Source organism: Sapajus apella, unplaced genomic scaffold (genome assembly GCF_009761245.1).
Source record: "Sapajus apella isolate SASKATOON/1434 unplaced genomic scaffold, GSC_monkey_1.0 scaffold28, whole genome shotgun sequence".
NCBI lineage: Eukaryota > Metazoa > Chordata > Mammalia > Primates > Cebidae > Sapajus > Sapajus apella.
The window spans coordinates 21,653,992-21,674,835 of record NW_022436968.1 but is presented as its reverse complement, the minus strand read 5'-3'; the positions used below and the strand labels follow the sequence as shown (position 1 = coordinate 21,674,835).

General features: G+C 38.9%; 1 protein-coding gene across 5 annotated transcripts in view; it reads left to right on the top strand.

Moving 5' to 3' along the window:
• RAPGEF4 (Rap guanine nucleotide exchange factor 4) overlaps positions 1–2,322 on the top strand; it is a 322,973-nt gene extending 320,651 nt beyond the window's left edge. For all 5 annotated transcript variants that reach the window (XM_032292934.1, XM_032292936.1, XM_032292937.1 and 2 more), the window contains one exon: positions 1,069–2,322. In XM_032292934.1, coding sequence (XP_032148825.1) covers positions 1,069–1,196 — 128 coding nt within the window. In that variant the 3' untranslated portion in view covers positions 1,197–2,322. The remainder of the gene's footprint in view (positions 1–1,068) is intronic.
• Positions 2,323–20,844: the final 18,522 nt, after the last annotated feature.

Sequence of the window (20,844 nt, the reverse complement as noted above, 5' to 3'; positions counted from 1 at the left end):
ATTTCCCATTTCCTTAAAAAAAAAAAATAGCTGGGCATGGTGGTGCACGCCTGTAGTCCCAGCTACTCGGGAGGCTGAGGCAGGAGAATTGCTTGAGCCCAGGAGGCAGACGTTGCAGTGAGATGACATCATGCCACTGCACTCCAGCCTGGTGACAGAGCAAGACTCCATCTCAAAAAAAAAAAAAAAAAAAAAAAAAAAAAAACAAGATCTGGCAACTCTAGGCACAGATTCCCCTGTGGCAGCAACATGCAGCAACCAGGTCATTGCTTCCGGAGGGACCTGTGTTTCCAGTTCACCACCTTCCAGTCTGCCTTTCCTCATTCATGTATTTCCCTGTGAGGGCTGAGTGCATTGGCTAATCCTTCAGCCCTGATCTTCATGAAACTGCTTAACCTCAGTTGCTCACATGCTTGGGATGTGCATCAGAATAGAATGGTAGCTGAGTTTGCAGAGCAAATAGCATCAAAGAATCAAAGGTCTAGCAAAAGTCATAACTTCAGCCTGTGAGGTGGGTTTTTTCCCTGAATATGGACAGTCTCTAAGAACATACAACCTGTAGTAATGCTGTATACTGTGTGCAAGTAAAGAGGGGAGTCAGGACTCTGCTCTCACTGGCTTGCTTCAGTTTGGCCCAGATGTTAAGTGCTTTTGTGAAGGCCTAATGAAAACTGTGTCTTTTGACATTAGTCTTCATCTGGATCAAAGGAAGCAGAGACACAGAGTCTGAGATACAGAGACCTCTGGAAAGGGAAATAATTTTAATCTGTAACCAGGGGCTATCAGACAGATGCTTCCCTTTTAATTTGGTGCCATTTTTTTTTTACAACATGCAATGCAAAGGAAAATGATCAAAAGAGGTGATTCCAGGGAAGAAAAGAAAATTGGAGGGTAGGAAGGAGGAGATGGAACAACCAAGTGGAAACACTTCAATGACTGTGGTGTGTTGAAAGGTCTTGAGAGAACCCAGGAACCTACGATAAATGTAATAAATAATTGGAGAAATAAGGCTGTGTCTTATATGCATATACTACGCAATGCCAATTCTGCCCCTTCCTCTTTCAACAGATCCTGATGCAGCTCAAGCTAATAAGAACCATCAGGATGTCCGGAGTTATGTGCGCCAATTAAATGTGATTGACAACCAGAGAACTTTATCCCAGATGTCACACAGATTAGAGCCTCGGCGACCATAGACATTTCAAATGCCCAGAGCAACAGTTTTCTCCAGTCCACAATCTTTCAAAAATGCCATTTATGCCACTACTGACTGTATTGCCACTAGAGAATCCTACAAAACAAGCAAAAACACACCCTGAGACCCCTCAGGGCTGCATTCAGCCCCCCAGCTACCCGGCAAGAGAAGGAATTATTTGACTTGCATAAAGCCTACACACTCTAGCTTAGGAATCCCCAGTTTGTGATTACCCTCTTTCATTTTCACTTGTGCCATCTTCTTTGCTCAAGTATTGAATAAGGCCCACGTGAAGAGTTTGGTAGCAATATCCTTGTCAAGAGAACTAGCAAACCCCTGACATTTTTTCTAAGAGTGTGTATGGGATGAGATGTGCTACAAATGGGATAGATTTGGATAGAAATTTAACTCAGCATCTTGATTTGAAGCATGTGATTGGGGAAGGTGCTGAGGAACCTATAGACGTCCAAATTATAGGTTGTATTCTTCCATCTTCATAGTCTTACCTCTGAAGGAATAGAACCTGACCACGTTATTCTAAAACATTATGGCTGTTTATGTAATTTAGGGAGGACTGGTCTGTAATTTCTGAATGATATATAGAATAATATTTATGTTTACAATATAGCTTTTTAAAAATTACAAATCAGGATTATATACATAAGAATTCCACTGAGAAATGCCAAGGTTCTTAAATTTGCCAGCATTAAAGTAAAAAATAACATTTCAGAAGAGCACAATATGCACAAAACATTTTTCAAAATTGAAATATTTTCCTGGGCATTAAAAGCCTTTACTATTGGCTACAAATTTATTGTACCTGATGAAAAAGTATTTTTTGGACTTAAATGTCATTACAAATATCTTAATTTTCAGCAATTGTTTTGCACTTTCAAATAGATTGTAAATAGTTCATTCAATCAATGGTATAGAGTTATTTATTTGCTACCTAATAGATATTGTGCCAAATAATTACTTTTTATTTATTTTATTTAGTACGTAATTTTGAAGTACATTTTTTCCTGTTTTCACAATTAGACTACATTTAATGTATAGGAATTGTATGTATGTATATCTTCTGTAAATAACATCTAGTATCTTCACTAAATATAATTGTTGACAAGAAATGATTGTGTTCTTCTCAATTCCTAACATAAGAGAGGGATAACCATTTGGTACGGTGGGGTATTGGATTTTTTTAATGACACAAAATTCACACACTATAAAATGCATTCTTTTAAAGTACACAATTTAGTGATTTTTAGCATATTTGCAAAGTTGTATAACCATCATCAGTATCTAACTTCAGAACATTTTCCTCATCCCTAAAAGAAACTCTGAACTCATTAGCAGTCATTCCTCATTCTCTTCCCCCTTCAACCTCTGGCAACCATGAATCTGCTTTCTTTGTCTATACATTTACTCAGGATTTTTCATATGAGTGGAATCATACAGTATGAGGCCTTTTGTGTCTGGTTTCTTTTACTTTGCATAATGTTTTCAAGGTTGACCATATTATAGCTTGTACTAGTACTTCATTTATTTGTATGGCCATGTAATATTCCATTTTATGAATATACCACATTTTGCTTATCCATTTATCAGTTGACAGACATTTGTCTATTTTCACTTCTCAGCAGTTAGGATCATTGCTGCTCTAAAAGGGTACTGGGTTTTAGAGCTCCCTGTTGTGGGGCCTCATGCCGTTTCTTAGCGATTTAAGTACTCAGTAAATATTTGATGAAGAGATATCCAAAATTCTTGAAATTCCAGACATGCCTCTATTTTTTTAATAAGTCAGCATTTTCCAGAGCATGTTCCAGGCTATACTAGTCTCACAAGTTCACATGCTGTCCCTACAAAAACAAACACACAAATGCAAAGCCAAAAACAAAACCAAGATGCTGTCTTCAAAGAAATGTGGGGACCACTGTATAATCCACTCCATTCATAGAAATGATTTCCAGCATTCACTAACACATTCAAGGCTCTGCAAAGTCCTATTGTAATCTCTTTTAACATCCCACAATTAAAGTCCACTTTGAGGAATGTCGAAGCAGGCAAGTGCCTCTCTGTGTTCATTTATATAAAATTTCAAGGTCCCCAGAACCAGAGGTGGTGTTTTATGTGGTATTACACCTGCCACTGGAGGCAAGCACAATGCCTGGGGTTTACTAGACAATAAAAGAAGGTCACTGAGTACATTTTCTTGAAAACATTATTATGAAGTATTTCACTATCTGATAGACCTCAATGTCAGCTGCAAAGGTTTCACCTTTATATGTCTTCCTTTATATATCCTTTATAGTTTCTTTTCTCGGTAATTTACGAAGATGATAAATGAAGCTGGGAGCCCATTCCTGGGGCATCCTTGGTCTTGTTTTGTTTGTCTTTGTCCCTACCTTACTGAAAGCTAGTGTCCTATATACAACAGCACTTTCCCCCGATTCCATGGTGATTGCCAACTTATGATCTTACTTTAATATAGTTTCAACGTTATTCAAAATTAATACATATTCCCCTATGTATGTTCCCCTTGTTCTTCCAAGTGAGAATAACTTACTGTACTTCATGAAAATAAGAAATTGTTAATTATTTCTAGCTTCTGTGAAAATGCATTAAACGCCATTATACAAGGCAGCAGTGGTAAAATAATAGAATTCACATTCTAAAAATGTAGGGCAGTAGCCAAGCAACCCTTCCTGAAGCAGGAGATGCAGTTCATATTTTAAAACTTGCAAACAAGCCAAAAGCAAATGAGATGCCTACAGGGTCACAAGAAGGATAATGAGGTTTGCTGGAAGATATAAAAAAGAAGAATGTTTTTACCAAAAGCGCCTGTAGAAAATTATACATTTGAACATCTAGCATACCTGCTTAGCAAGGCCACTGGCATAGGGTACAGGAGCTAAGCTTTTCCAGCAGTTTTTGGATACCATGCAGGTTAAATATACTTCTCCTGAATTCAGTGGCATTTCCTCTGAAGATATAATGCAGATCAATGACTACCAGTGTGAGAAAATTAAATGAAGTGTCATTCTAGTTTCAAATTGTGCTTCGAATAATAATTTTAAATAATCAGCCTGGAATATGCAGTGTGGTAAAATGAACCCTTACTTTGAATAGCTTTCCTTTTACTATCAATCTAGAATGGATTACATCCCTTGCTTTAGAGTAATCTTAATCTGTCCTACATTGAAACTGTGGTATTGGATGAACCGTTATCTGATTCCCTACTTCCAAACTGGACAAAAGCCTTTAATTTAGGTATTGTTAGACACTTTTCTGTTCATTCATTCATTGATTTTCATTCATAGCAAACAATGATCGAGTGCTTACTGAGTGCCAGGCCCTCTGTGGGCAAAGAATTCAATGGTGAGGACAACTAGAGAAAGTCCCTATGCTCCTGGGGCTTATCATTCAGTGGTGGAGACAGAATTAATCAAATAATGATGAGAACAAATAAATATCAAAATGCTTCCAAGGAAGGATATGGTCTTGCAAGAGCACATAATAAGGGGATTTAACCTGATCGGAGGCAAGGAAATAATGTTCCTTGTGGAAGTGACAGTTGAGCTGAGCTCTGAAGGATGTGAGTGCTGGCTAAGCAGAGAGAGGCGGAAAATGTGTTCTAAGCAGGAAGTAACATTGGCAGTGAGGGACAGCAAGCTCACTGTGGCCAATGGATATAGAAGGAGGCAGCATTTCCAGATGTGCTGGAGAATTAAGAAGGGCCCAGAGCATGCAAGGCCTATGCGGATCTTTGAGGAGCTTCATCTTTTGAACTTCAGAGCAGTGGGAAGTCATTGAAGAGCTGGCGGCAACAGGTTGCATTTCCAATGGTGAGCCCTTGAATGGCAGGGCCACTGCTTTCTGTGTGCCACACTGCCCAGGACACATGGTAAGCACCATCCCTAATTCCTTAATTACTTTATTATGCAGGCTTAAAGGTAGAGCAGAGGGAGCTGTGGAGAATGCAAACATTAAAAAACAGTGATGGACCTAGACACCCATACAGACAAACACGATCCCTTCTCCTAAGTCCACGCCAGGCCACTTTTAAATTTTTTATTTTGGTAAATATATATAACAAGAAATTTGCCACGTAAAGCCTTTTTGAGCAAATAATTTGGTGGCATTTAGTACATTCACCTTGTGTAGCCATTGCCACTAGCCATCTCCAAGACCTTTCAACATTCCAAACCAATTCTGTGCCCATCGAACAGAACTCCCCATTTTTCCTTCCCTCTAGCCCTTGATAATCATTATTCTTTTATCTCTACGAATTTGCCTATTTTCAGGACTTTATACAGGTGGAATTATACAATAGTTGTCCTTTTGTGTCTGGGTTGTTTCACTTAGCATAATGTTTTCAAGATTCATCCAAATTGTAGCATGTATCATAATTTCCTTTCTTTTTAAGGCTGAATAGAATTCCATTTTATGTCTATTCTTCAATTTGTTTATCCATTCATTCATTGCTAGATGTTTGGTTTGTTTGCACCTTTTTGGCTATTAGGAATAGTGTTGCTTTATGAACATGGTATACACATATCTGTTCAAGTCCCAACTTTTCAGTTCTTTGGGATATATACTAAGAAGTAGGATTGCTGAAAATATGTATATTTAAAAAAAAGAAGTAGGATTGCTGAATCATACAGCAATTCCATTTAATTTGGGGGGGGGACTGCCATGCTGTCTTCCACAGTGGCTGTACCATTTGATGGGCCACATTGGACATAGCTCATAATTACCTGCATCATCCCCCTGGAGGCTGAAGCTGCCAATGTATGGCACAGCTGCTGAGAGAAGGTGTGGCTAAAAGACCCAGGGCTCAGTATGTGGATATCCAAGCAAGGAGCAGGGAGGCTTCATTTGCCAATATCCATTCTGCCAAGGCAGGATAGCCCACAAGACAATCATAGTCCCAGAAGCTCTGGTCATCCTTGCTGCCCTGTGGGTTGATGCACCACACTCCTGCTGCCTGTGGTATGACACTGCAGGACGGGAGGAGTGAAGGGAATGTTTCTAACCCCCAGAGAATAAGGGCATGGGGATGGGAAATGTGGCCGCTTTGCTCAGGCTCCCTTGCATGTGCTTGTCAGGCAGCTAGGGAAGGTCAAGGATGCTGCAACGGAAAGCCAGGAGCTTTGTTCCTGGGACAATTCAAACTTGGAAAGATTGGGGCCAAAGCCCTGCTCTACAGGGAAGTAAGCACAAGGCATGATGAGCTCATGAGCTCTGACATGTCCCTCCAGATTTGAGGAAGAAAGATAGCCTAGAGTCAGGGCATGTGAGAGCTGCCTGATTCCATCCCAGTCTCCTTCCCTTATCATCCTCTGAGAGGGTTCTGACTCTTCCCAGCCAGAGCAAACTCAGGAAAAGTGGAATTGTACAATAGGAGGACCAGTACAAGAGAAAAACGAGAGCAAAAGTTGGTATCAGTCTCTTCAGAACAGGTTTTTGCAGCACCTGAGACAAAAAGAGGACTAGAAAAGCTGCATCAGGCCTCCATCTATTTCCTTAGCCAGAGACAGGTGGCAACAGTCTCCAGGTGATAACATCAAGGCCCTGGTAGGAATGGAGGAGAATGGATGACTTCAGGCAGGAGTCCTGATATTTTAGGACAGAGGGACAGACTGATGATTTCGTCTCCCCACCAGGGAGAAGGGCTCAAGGTAAGCAGACACAGAAGTTCTTGGGGGACATGCTCTGCACTAGCCAACCTGTAGTAACTAAAGAAAGAGGTTCAGCGATATCAGCAAGTTTATCAACTGCGATGGGTATTAGTCGGGGTTATCTAGAGAAATAGAACCAATAGAACGAGTTTCAGGGAGATTCATTATAAGGGATAGGCTTACATGATTATGTAAACTGGCAAGTCCAAAATGCACAGTGTGGACCGGCAGTCTGGAGACCAGGGAAAGCCGATGGTGCCATTCCAGTCTGAAGGCCTGCAAGTGGAGACCCAGGAAGGCTGGTGGTGCAGATCAAGTCCAAAGACAGTCTGCTGGAGCATTTCCTGCTACTGGTGGAGGCCAGTCATTTTGTTCTATTTAGTGCCTTTAATGGATTAGATGAGGCCCATCTACATTATGGAGCACAGTCTGCTTTACCCACAGCTCACCAATTTAAATGTTAATCTCATCTAAAAACACCCTCCAACTTGACAAAATTAACCATCACACCATATAATAAACCATTCCAAAATGTAGTGACTTAAAACAATCTTTAAATCAACAAGCATGAACCATGAGTTGATGGGTTAACTGGACAGCTTCGCCATCTGAGCCAGACTGAGCAGATCAGGACAGGACTCAGGCACGCGTCTGTGGTCAGCTGGTCTGGGATGGTCTCAGAAGGAATGGTTTGTCTCTGTTCTATATAGCCTCTGACTCTCCAACCAGCTATCCTGGGTTTCATCACTTGTTGGCTGGGAGGGGTTCCCAGGAAGCAAGAGGATAAGCAAGAGCTCTGGAGGCCCAAACTCAGAACTGGTGCCCCAAGAGGACACTATCACTTCTGTGGCACTTTGCTGATCAAAATGGTCAAGAGGAGAAACAAGCATCAAAGAGTGGAGAAAGAATTCTGTCTCTTGATGTCTGGCGTTACAAAGCCATATCATCAAAGCTGTGGATATAAAGAGGGGAAATAGTTTGTTGCTATTTTCACAAACCATCTACTAGAGTGAGGGTAGCACATAGTAGGAGTGGCTGGAAGGTCCACTGCTCTTGTTTGGGGAGGGTTTTTCCGGCCTGGTGCAGCCAGCTGTTTAAAGTGCTTCTCCAGGGTGACTCTAGTAGTTCTTGGGGAAGCAGCAGGACTAGCAGAAAGATAGCCAGCTTGAAGACCAGGAAGACCTGGGTTTGACTCTATCAGGCCCACCTCCAGTATACACAGCAACTTTGTGTGTATTAGGCAAGAGTCAACCCTTCTCTCCGCTGGCACTACCTCACAGAGAGGCAGGCTTCAACCTCCTCAACTAGGCTTTGCGTGGTGAGTGCTGCAGCTTACACAGTCGTAATGTGATAGCCCTCAGCTGTGAACTTTGGTATTTTACCTCTTTGAGCTTCATTTTCTACATCTGCCAAAGGGAATGACAATAATCTACCTCCAAAAGGCTGGGGGAATCCTAAATGAATGCAGGTGTGGAAAGTGTCTGACATACTGAGTGCTTGGTGCTCAAGAAAGATTAGTGCCTTTCCTGTCTCTATGCTATAATGAGAGGCCACAGAAAGGGGTACTTTAGAACATTCAAGGATGCCTGAGAGTCTTCAGCCAAATGAATTATAAAAGGATGGGAAAGGAGAGAAAGTTATATGATGGCTTTTTTTTTTTTGAGACTGAGTCTTGCTCTGTTGCCCAGGCTGAAGTGCAATGGCACGATCTCAGCTCACTGCAATCTCCGCCTCCCGGGTTCAAGTGATTCTCCTGTCTCAGCCTCTGAGTAGCTGAGATTTCAGGCACATGCCACCACACCCAGCTAATTTTTGTATTTTTTTAGTAGAGATGTCGTTTCATCATATTGGCCAGGATGGTCTCAATCTCCCAACCTTGTGATCCCCCTGCCTCAGCCTCCCAAAGTGATGGGATTACAGACGTGCCATGCCTTGACTTGGGCTAGAGGGGCAGTTTAAGAGTTACGTCAGATGCCTGTCCTTTGTATTCCAAACTTGGGTTAAACCAATTTTACAAAGTTTTTGCTGCAATAATTGTACCAAGATACCACATTTTTATATAGGCACAACTGAAAATTTATTTGCGGCAGAATAGAAAACATTTCAAATTACTGAATAAAAGAGAGGACAAGTGAGAATAGAATAAAAGACTCATGCTTCTTAACAACAGATAAAATGTTCATATATGAAAGAGTAGACCAGAAACTAAGCCAAAATATAACACAAGTCATACAGACATAGATAACGCCAGAAATTAGATTTTAGCCTAACCTGGGTGTTCATTTACATGCTCAGTCTATTTCACCTAGAAACAATTATGCATTGTTGTGAGATGCTTCCTAAGAAAGTAGCTCTTCATTAGCAACCCTCATCTTCTCCCACCTAATACTCAGAAGCTATTATAAAAATCCATTTATATTTCTGGTTTCAGAAATTAAATTGTAGGTATGAGCCAAAGTGTACATTAAATTAGGGATTATTGCTCGTGGCACTCTATGTGAGCCAGGTGGTGCTGGGCCATTTTAATTAAGAATTCGTTTTCAATAACAACACAAGCAAATGAATAACATTAAGTCAACATTGAAACAGTTGCAGGTGGAGGGGATTATGGGAATAACTGTGATACTCAGTTGTATTATAGGCTTAGTGTGCAGAGTTCATTTATGCATCAGAAAAAAACATCTTTGCAGCAGCTGAAGAAAGTCTGTAGCACAGGGCATGAAAATCTTTTGAGCACGATGAGATGGTTGCTAGGGGAAAAAAAAAGAGGAAGTCCTGTACTTCTTTTTTAAATTAGAAGAAAAGCAAAGTCACTAAGGAACACAGAGTTTTAAGTACAAAGTTTTCTGAATGTTGACTTTGGAAGAGAATTTTCTGGGCTATTTACTGGTTCAGTAATCAATGCTTTTTGTCTGCCAGTTCTGGCATTTATTGAACACCGTCTCTGTGCCAGTTACATATGCACAGAATTTTGTTCTAAATACCTAAGAAACAAATAGTTTCACTATTTACTGATGAGGAAACACAGAGAAAGGAAATATCTTGCCGAGGTCTCATGCTTAGATTATGAAAGCGGTTGGGATCTCAAACCAAGTATATCTGATTTCAAGGCATATGTTGTTAGCTACGAGGCTGCACTGTCTGCCTCTCTTCTCATCCCCAAGAGGACTGATTATTCAGGCTTTTGCTGTCACAAAATAAAAATAACAGAGAGGAGTTCAAGAACCAAGGTATGAGAATAATTTTCACAAAATACAGTAAGTGAGGTTTAGGAAAGTGATTTGGAGTATTTTTCTCTAAAGTTTTATCTTTAAAATAGAAGTGTATATGTATGTATATGAATCCCTTCATAAATATCCATTAAATCATATCTATGCCATATATCAGTTATGGGAAGACTTTATTTACTCAGGAAATGACATTTCTTTGTATTAACAGAAGGGATTCACTCATATACAAGAAGGAGCTTCAGTTGTATTTGAAATGATTTATCTCTTAAAATACATACGATTGGCCCATATGTGTTTTCATATTCTCTATAGTTTATTTCATTAGAAATTGACTCCACTGACCGGGTGCGGTGGCTCACGCCTGTAATCCCAGCACTTTGGGAGGCCAAGGCGGGAGAATCACAAGGTCAAGAGATCAAGACCATCCTGGCCAACACGGTGAAACCCCGTCTCTACTAAAATACAAAAATTAGCTGGGCGTGGTGGTGCATGCCTGTAGTCCCAGCTACTCAGGAGGCTGAGGCAGTAGAAATGCTTGAATACAGGAGGCGGAGGTTGCTGTGAGCTGAGATTGCACCACTGTACTCCAACCTGGCACCTAGTGACAGAGCAAGATTCTGTCTCAGGAAAAAAAAAAAAAAAAAAGAAATTTACTCCACTGAAATTAAAGCATTCTTGAACTCTGTGTATTTAGGGAATATTTTGTTATTATGAAAACATGGACAAGGGGGTTTCATTATAGAACCCAAGAGTATTTCATTTTAACAAGTCCTCATTGGATATGTCTTATCTGGAACTCTTTCTCCTTTGCTGCAGTCACGTGGTCTCCTCTTTCTATTCCCAATCCTTTCCACCCTCTTTAGTTTGCAGATCATTCTTGGGGACCCTAAGTCATGTTTTCTTTTTTATGCAGATCCCTTTAATCTTCTCATAGCTTCCGACTCCAAATTTGAAAATCTCTACTTGGGCTGAGGATGAAGATATTGTTTGTACTGAGCAAACAGAAGACTCTCCTATTACCAAGGTCCCTTGTCCTTAGAATGATACTATCAAAGAAAAAAAATAGGAATAGCAAAATGTTGTGATATAAAATAGGTAGTATAGTCTTATTTAAAACCAAAACTAGTCCTGGTGCAGTGGCTTGTGCCTGTAATCCCAGTACTTTGGGAGGCTGAGGAAGAAGGATTGCTTAAGGTCAGGAGTTTCAGACCAGCCTGGGCAACATAGGGAGATGCTATCTCTACCAAAATTTTAAAAATTAGCTGGGCCTAGTGGCAAGCACCTATAGTACTAGTTACTTGGGAGGTTGAGTGGGGAGGATTGCTTGAGCCCAGGAGCTGGAAATTACAGCAGAGTGAAACCCTGCCTCAAGAAAACAAACAAAATAAAAATATATAAAAATAAAACCAAATTGGTGAAAGCTCCTTCTACCTCCTCAGGATGAATGTCATAATTCACATCAGGAGCAGTAAATATGGTTCCTGTTTAGTTTGGTGCAAAGTAATTGCGGTTTTTGCCATTAAAAGTAATGGCATATATATGCCATATATCAGTTAAAGTCTTCCCGTAACTGATATATTAAAAGAATGGCAAAAGCTGCAATTACTTTTGCACCAACCTAATTCATTTCAGAGCCTGATAGGAGAGAAAAAGAAAGAGTGAAAATTCAAAGCCTTCTCTAGCTCTGCTGTATCCAAGCACACTTTCAGCAGAGAATACGTTCATGGAAATAGGAGCCTAATCAAGTCATTGCCATTCCACTTGGAAACAAATTCACAGAATACACGTTAACATTACTCTTCCTTTCTCTTAAAATCCCCTAAGTCATAATAAGTTTAGGGGATTTTTTTCCCAGCTACTTAAAAAAATAATCCTTAGAGGCTGCCATGATATTTTCGATGGGCTTCACAATGTCAAAGAACTTCTAATTCCTCGTCTCGCTCTGTTGCCCAGGCTGGAGTGCAGTGGTGCTATTGTTGCTCACTGTAAACCTCCGGGTTCAGGCGATTCTCCTGCCTCAGCCTACCGGGTAGCTAGGATTGCAGGCATGCACCACCAGGCCCGGCTAATTTTTATGTATTTTGTAGTAGAGATGGGGTTTCACCATGTTGCCCAAACTTGCTTCGGACACCTAACCTCAAGCGATCCACCCATCTTACCTTCCTAAAATGCTGGGATTACAGATGTGAGCCACCACCCCAGGCCTCATTTTCACCTTCTTGATAACTGGTCATTTCTTTACAGGCCTCTCAAGCATCAGCAAAATTTTCATTTAAATATTTAGTAAGATACTCTTCCTACCACTTTAAAAAAATCACCTCTAATATAATTTCTCACATTTTTTCATTCACCATATGGATTATAACTTCATGAAATAAGACAGTTTAAAGTCCAAGGCATGCTGGTCCTGACTCAACCACACAGGCTGAGCCAACTATGACTATATCACCCTGCAGCAAGCCTGCCGGTCTACTTGTCCCATCATGTACTGAAGATTCTCATTGAGTTTTCCTATTTAGGAAAGTGCCCTATAGCTGAAAATCTACTTCACAATAGTGGAGATAATCTAAGCCAGCTAACCAAAATAATCAACATTTCTTCATTCTTACATATAAACAATAACTAACAATCAATCATCAGAGATGTCTGAGTAAGCTAGTACCATAAAAATAAAATACTAAATGAAGAGAAAAACTAACTCCAGAAAAAAAAAAAAAAGAAATAATTCAGGTAATTAAATCAACAACAATAATAACAGCAAATATTGAGCATGTGAAATTGACTAATAATAAGAATAATAATAGCTAGCATTACCAAACACCCAACCCTAGGCCAGGCCTTCTTTTTAAGTGCTATACATATGTAGACTTATTTAATCCAAATGAAAACCTGACTACTATCCTCAATTTACAAATGAAGAAACTGAGGCTCAGAGAGGCTAAGTAAAATAACCCAAGTTACAGAGCTCATAAGTAGCAGACCCAGGCTTCTATCCAGGTCTATCTGATTCCTACTGCGTTAGATAGACTCATGGTCTTAGTCCCTATGCAACACTGTCTGCAGATCCCTAATCTGAGTTTTAGACAGTTCAAAGTCCTCATTAGCATTCATCCTAACGGATTTATCAAGTTATCAAGTTCTCGTGTACTAAGAATACTCAAGGTCCATCCTGATTTGTCTATGAGTCTGGGGAAGGGCGACAGCTTGAATTTGGTCTCCATTTATATACACATTCACAGATATGGCAAGTGAAGAACTGAAGGGCCCAGAATTTTAAGAATACCTATGAACTTTGTTCTGTAACAAGAAGTTTCTTGACACTGAAACTTGTAGTGTCCAGATCCATTAGGATCTGAATCATCTAAAGATATATCTAAGGCAACTTCCTCCGGAAACTGGAGATGTTGCTCATGGCTATTAAGCTGTGTGATCTAATACACTAAAACTTCTTGGAGAGGTTTATGTAACTCATTTGCATGGTAAAATAATCCAGATAAACTGGTTGTCAAGAGAGATGGAGGCTGGCTAAGCGAGGCTGAATTTTGATTACTCAACTGAAATAATTCAGTAGAATTTTGTAAATCTGACTTATAATTATTTCAAAATGTTTACCACAGTGGGCTGGAAAGGTTTGCTCTATTTTAACAAAGTGAAAAACTTAGGCAATTACCCAGTTATTTCAACGCTTTCATTTTTTCCCTGACATCTGGTAGTAAGAATAATTTTGATTAAAATACTTAAATAGTTGAGGCAAAAATGTGTTTTTATGCATGTGTGCATGTGTGAAAGGTTTCTAGGTACATGAACATACTAGATAATTAGCCCTGCTCTCTATTTCTTTCTGATAGAACATTCTTTCCGTTAAAGTACTCCTGTATTAGTCAGATTGGGCTGCCATAACCAAATACTATCTACCACCTACTGCTTCCTACCATGTACCTCCCTGAGTTCAATTTTCTCTTTCCACCAGGAAAACAACAACAGCAACAACTTTATATCATAGACCAAGGCCATTTCTAAAGAAAAAGTGGAAAGTGGGGAGAATTATCATAAAACATGATTGGTAATGAAAAGAATGTTATGTATCAGGAGGATGAATTAGTGAGAATAGTAAAGTGTCTTTCTCAAGAACCAACTCTCATGGACCTCCAAAGTTTATATAAGATGAATTACCCTGGATGGAAAATTAAACTAATAAATAATCCAATTAATGTTTTCAACAAAAGTTCCACTCTTTAAGACTTCAAAAAGAATTTTATAAAGTGAAAAAGAGACTGGGCACAGTGACCTGTAATCCCAGCACTTTGGAAGGCTAAGGCAAGCAGATCACTTGAGGCATGGCCAACATGGCAAAACACTGTCTCTGCTAAAAATGCAAAAATTAGCCAGGTATGGTGATGCACACTATACCTGGTACTATAATCCCAGCTACTCAGGAGGCTAAGGAACTAGAATCGCTTGAACCCAGGAGGCAGAGGTTGCAGTGAGCTGAGATAGTGCCACTACACTCCAGCCTGGATGGCAGACTGAGACCCTGTCTCAAAAAACCAACCGAACAAAAGAAGTGAAAAAGTGAAAAATCAAATTTTACTTGGTTTTATTATGTCTCATCTTTTCTTAACTCAAATTTTACTTGGTTTTATTATGTTTCATCTTTTCTTAACTCAAAGGTCTACTGTGGAATTATTTAACAATCTGGGAAGTAAAATTGTATGCTGTGTAGTTAGGAAAATTCTAAACTACAAACATTTTACTACTCAATTGCTTGATTCAGAACTCAGTTGCATTGACAGCCAAATATGCTTTCCTTTGAGCATGTCTTTTCACATCTACCCAAAAAGAAAGGACATTTACTAAAAGTTCAACATGGAAAATCACCTGGAAACCCAGCTTCTATTTCTCAGTGAAAACAATATATATGTTTACCTTTATTAAGTTTCAACAAAAATAATGCCTTTATGAAATATTTTTAAATAAATTACTTCATTTGAACTTGGCAACAACACTTTGAGATGGATAGGAAGGTGATGAGGGGTGATTCGCAGAAGGGGAAGCTCAGTTTGAGAGGTTAAATACATTTCTCAAGGTGGAAAATAAAAGATTGCCATGGGGTCATATCCAGAGAACACTGTAGATAAAAAGGAAGAAAGATTGAAAGAAAAGAAAATATTTCCTGGAAATATTACATAGAAATGTGAAGACAAATCTCACATAATTATTTAGAACTGTAATATGTGAACATAAGAATTGCAACAAGTGGCATGTGGGAAGGCTCATCCTACTGAAAATGTAAGACGTTTTTATAAGGCAGAGGATGTATGACCCAGGCAAAACAAAGTCTTAATAAACCTCGTTCTCTGATTTGAAGGTGACATGTCTAATTCTATTACAAAAGCAATGTCACTCCAGAGTCTGTAGCAGTCAGGGAGTCAGTAAGCAGATATATTTAAATATGTATGTCCAGGCTAGGCGCAGTGGTTCATGCCTGTAATCCCAACACTTTGGGAAGCTGAGGCAGGAGCATTGCTTGAACCCAGGAGTTCAAGACCAGCCTGGGCAACAATGGAAAGACCCCATCCCTGCAAATAACTTAAGGTGTGGTGGTGCATGCCTATGGTCCTAGCTATCTGATGGCTGCAGCAGGAGGATCACTTGAACCCAGGAAGTCAAGCTGTAGTGAGTGGTATTTGTGCTTATGCCACTACACTCCAGCCTAGGCAACAGAGCAAGTTCCTGACTCAGAAAATAATTATATACATATATGTACATGCATATGTATATAAAATAAAGATTTATGTGCCTGTATATCTTATATATATACATAAATATATAAAATATCAAATATATTTATATAATATATAAAATATATATTTATATTATTTGTATATATTACCTTGTTTATAAAAAAGATCTAGAATCTGTTTCTTTTTAGAACACTGATACTAGCATAGGAAAATAAAATGTTATGGTTATAAAATAAATTTTTTAATTCACAGCATTTCCTAATCAGTGGAAGAATGTGCACTGAGGAAAAAAGTCTTGATTTCCTTTTATAAATAGCTGTGGATTAGGGTATTACAACAATAGTTCTAACTCTGCTATTGCTATGAATTTAAAGCCAAGATGATGACTGTATTGAAAGAGAGGGAAGAGAAAATCAATAGATTATGGCTTCAATGGAGCTCACAACAGTGCTGATTAGAGAACACAAATGGATTGCATAATAGTAAAATAACTGTAAACTGGGTATGGATTTAAGCCTATGTTAAGACCATTCTTAACTGCATTGTGTCTTTAGAAAACATGCATTGAAATTATAACAGCAAATTAAATCTATTCGACCGCAAAATTTAATACATAAGAAATAGCATTTATTAATGATCTGGAAGAAGGAGTAAATAGCATGTTAATGAAATTTGCAGATGCTGCTAAATTGGAAGGTGTTACAAACAACAATGTAGACAGGGGCTTAATACAAATGGACCTTGAAAAGTTGAGAAGAGCCAACAGTGACAAAAAAAAAAAAGAGAGAGAAAGAAAGCAGGTTGAACTTATAAAAATATCACTTAGAAAAATTTCAACATGAGAAAGAATAATACAAAGTGTGGCCAGAAAAGTGACTTTGAAATTTGACCAGGATTTTCTGATTATAACAAGTTGTTAAATTCATATCCGAGAGGTTCTAGCCCAGTTCCTGGGAAGCAGTCATTCCCTTACTTCCCATTCTTCCTCCTGGCAGTCCAGAGGAACTATGTTGCTTAGTTGTAGACTTTGGGTAGTGAGATAAATGAAGAAAACACAGAGATCAGGCATATCAGTTAAAACTGCATATAAAAGAAAAAGGAATTACTATGGGAGACAGATGTTTATGTATTAATATTATCTAATCAGGTTTATAATGAAAAGGACCATGAGAAATCTACAGATACCTGAAATTTTTATATAAAAGATGGCATATGTCACTTGATTATGAGCAATGATTAAATGGATCTAATAATTACCTTATCAAATGTTATTATTGCTTTTCTAGAAATCAACAGATAGAAGAGTTCTCCTGCCCTACTGCACATGCCTAAATTCAAGAAATTAGTGATGTAACTGAATAACATATGGGATTATACTGTTGGGTTTCTTAGAATGTCTGGAAGTTTGGGTCTAAGAATTTCGTTTATCCAGGAAAACAACAAGATGTGTCTAAGGGAAGCTCTGAGAACTGTAAGAAAGTAACAGTGTATCTGTAATGTTTACCAGCTCACCTGGGGATGAAAGTTCATCTCTGCTTATTGGATCTTTTAAAGTAGAAGCCTCAATTTCAGTAACTTGACTAGGTTTATAACACTTTATTTTTATGTAATTATATTATGTATGCTTTTCTTTAGATTTCAGTAGTGTTTTTTGAATACAGGCTGCCACCCTGACACTTGTGATGGAGGCAGAAAATTCTTGGTTGCCAGGTGTGACAATGAGCATGAGAACTGATGTAGGCAGGTCCCAGGGTGGAGGGGAAAATGCTGGAAGGGGACAGTGGTGGAAGAATTGAAGCTGGGCCCACACACAGTCTTCTCTTTCCACCTGGGTATTCTCCTTCTTGAACACTTCTGTAGTGTTTAAGGATTTGTATATATGAATATATTCTTTATAGAGGTCTGAGACTATTCTTGAACCATTAATACAATAAAGTAGTGAGAAATCATGCACTTAAAATCTTAAAACTCTTGTATCATCTTATCTAAATGGGTATCAGCCCTTAGCTGCTATACTATTTAGTTAGCAAATTTTGTTTTAATAAATTAGACCAAAAACTTCAAAATCTTTCAGAAAAACACGACTTGACAGCATGTGCTAAGAAATGGAATACAGGAAATTTCCTCTGATTTGTACATAGGTCTTATGATACATATTATAAAATATGCTATTTTTTTCCAATTTGTAGCAATGGCTGCCCCCTTTGTTTGAGAAAGAATTTATAGAGACTGACCAGGTGTTAAACTTCTGTTTTTTTTCCCCCCGTAAGACGGAGTCTTGCTCTATTGCCTAGGCTGGAGTGCCGTGGCGCGATCTCAGCTCCCTACACCCTCTGCCTCCTGGGTTCAAGTGATTCTCTTGCCTCAGCCTCCTGAGTAACTGGGATTACAGGCACATGCCACCACACCAGCTAATTTTTGTATTCTTAGTAGAGACGGCGTTTCATCATGTTGGCCAGGTTGGTCTTGAATTCTTGACCTCGTGATCTGCTCACCTTGGGCTCTCAAAGTGTTGGGATTACAGATGTGCACTACTGCTCCAGGCCATCAGGTGCTTCTTATAGCACCTGATTTATCAAATTTTTTTTAATCAAAAACATCTAACAGTATATTTCCCTTGACACACAGTACAATAAAAACAATATGGGCTATAGACTCAGATAGATCAAGGCTTATCTTTATCCTGATTTTACCATATTCTAGCTATATGATATTCAGCAAATTACTTCGCATCACTGAGTCTTCAGTTCTTCTTTTATAGATTAAATAAACTAAATAATGTATTTTGCATAACTTCTGATGAAATGCTTAACACAGAAGCAGTGTTCATGTAGTGTTACTTTCCATACTTCTCGACAAATAAACTTCCTGAGATAGGTAAATTTAGTTTCTTGTATCATAAATCAATTAGGAATTCACTTTCTTTTATTCATTTCTTCATTAAATAAATATTTACTGAGTGTTTACAAGCAATGTTTATATCAGTTGAGGTGGGTTTGCACAGACATGCGTACACCACCATGCCCAGCTAATATTTGTATTTTTAGTAGAGACAGGGTTTTACCATGTTGGCCAGGCTGGTCTTGAACTCCTGACCTCGTGATCTGCCCACCTCAGCCTTCCAAAGTGCTGGGATTACACTCATGAGCCACCATGCCTGGCCTTAATTTCTAATATAATAAATATTGATGAATATGACTCACTTAAAAGCTATTTGGCATCCCCAGTGACTTTTTTAGAGTGTAATGGAGTCCTGAGACCAAAAACTTTGAGAACTGCTTGATCTAAAAAAACAAACCTAAAGTCCACCTTTTACTCCCTGAGGGAAGGCAAGTTGCCCAAGCTTTCCAAGATGTTTTCCGGCCCCATAGCATGGGATGATGACTTAAACTACCTGCTAGGGTTATTGTGAAGACTAAATGGGAAACGTCTGTGTAAAACTCTTAATTCAGTGCATGGTGTATGACTATTCAGTAAATATTAACCATCTATGATTGTTATTGTTTCTGCTATTACTGTTACTACTGCTACGAGGGCTATTGCTCCCTGCTGGTGATGTCTTCACTGAGGTACATAAGGAACTTATTCTTTGAACTTGCTAAATGCTCTCAGGCCATGGCACTTGTTCCCTTTGCCTGGAATATCTTTCCCTCCTTTTTGTTCAGCAAATCCTCTTCATTTCTTTTTGTATTAACTTAGAGATCCTTTGACTTGGAAGCTTTCATTGAATTCTCAAAAGTATGCTAGGTACCCTCTGTAAGCCCTGATCTTTGCCCCTTTAAGAGCACTCCACGGCGTAATTGCTCATGTCTTTGCTGGTTCTTCCATTGCACTCTGAAAGCTCTGTGAGGGAAGGGACCACGCTTGTTCACTGCTATAATCATAAAGCTCAGCACAGTGCCTGGTAGTCAGTAAATGCTTGCTGAATGCGTTTTGGAAAAGTCTTCAATACCTCTTCTTGCCACACTGCTCCTTTCATGCCCCAGGGCACCTAAATAAACTCCGTATCTTGAATATTCTTGTGACTCTTTGATCCTCAAGTTAGAGGTAAAAACTAAACTCAGACAGTGTTCTAGGCTTTATTTATAATTTTAAGGTGACGGTTAAATGACTTAAAGGATGTTTGATTATATACCTTAATTTCCCAGGGATTCAGAGTTGTACAGGAGGTAAAGCCTTGGCATTTGCATAAAAGTGGGCTTATTCTTAGCTACAATCCAGGCATAGACTATTCGCAATTTAAGATGGAAAACTAAGACAGCTAGAGAAAATGCCCCTGGGTGCCAGCTTGCACCATAACTCTTACCACCGTAAGAGGAGGGGAGGATAAAGACTGCGTCCTTCCTTTTAAGTTGCCATTCCTTCTGCCATTAATAGAATTTATATCTGCACTTTCCCGATCCGCTGATAGCTGTTGGCAGTTTCAGGATATCTGTCTGAAGAGGGGCTTACAGGAAACAATTCCATTGAATAGGGGGTTAGAAAAGTTTTTCCTTAAGCTATATTTATATTTTTTAACTTAGATTGCACGTTTATTTCGGAGAATGTTCTTGGGTATAAGAGGGTGCTAAGGACTTCCAAGCCACCCACTGCTAAGGGTACATCTATTTTTAGTGTGGAAACATTTGAAGTAAAGGAGTAGGCAGGTTTGATAAGAGAGGTTTCACTAAGTCTCTTTTGTTATTGCTTTTTACACAAGTAAACCTAGACTCTGCCTGGTGAGAATTAACCAATTCAAAAAAGATTTGAAAGTTTGAAAAAGCAGTCAGTATTGAGAATACATACTAGACTATATTTATTAGGTCTAGGGCCCAAAAAGATTAATATAATCCATAGGAAACAGGCAGCTTGACAAAAGAAAAACCAAACTTGAGGCAATCATCAGTTTATAATACGATCATTATATATTTATTTCAGCTATAGACAATACATATGCAGGTACAACAGAATATAAGATATGACCTCAAAGGGCTTGCAACCTATTTGGGAAGACAGGA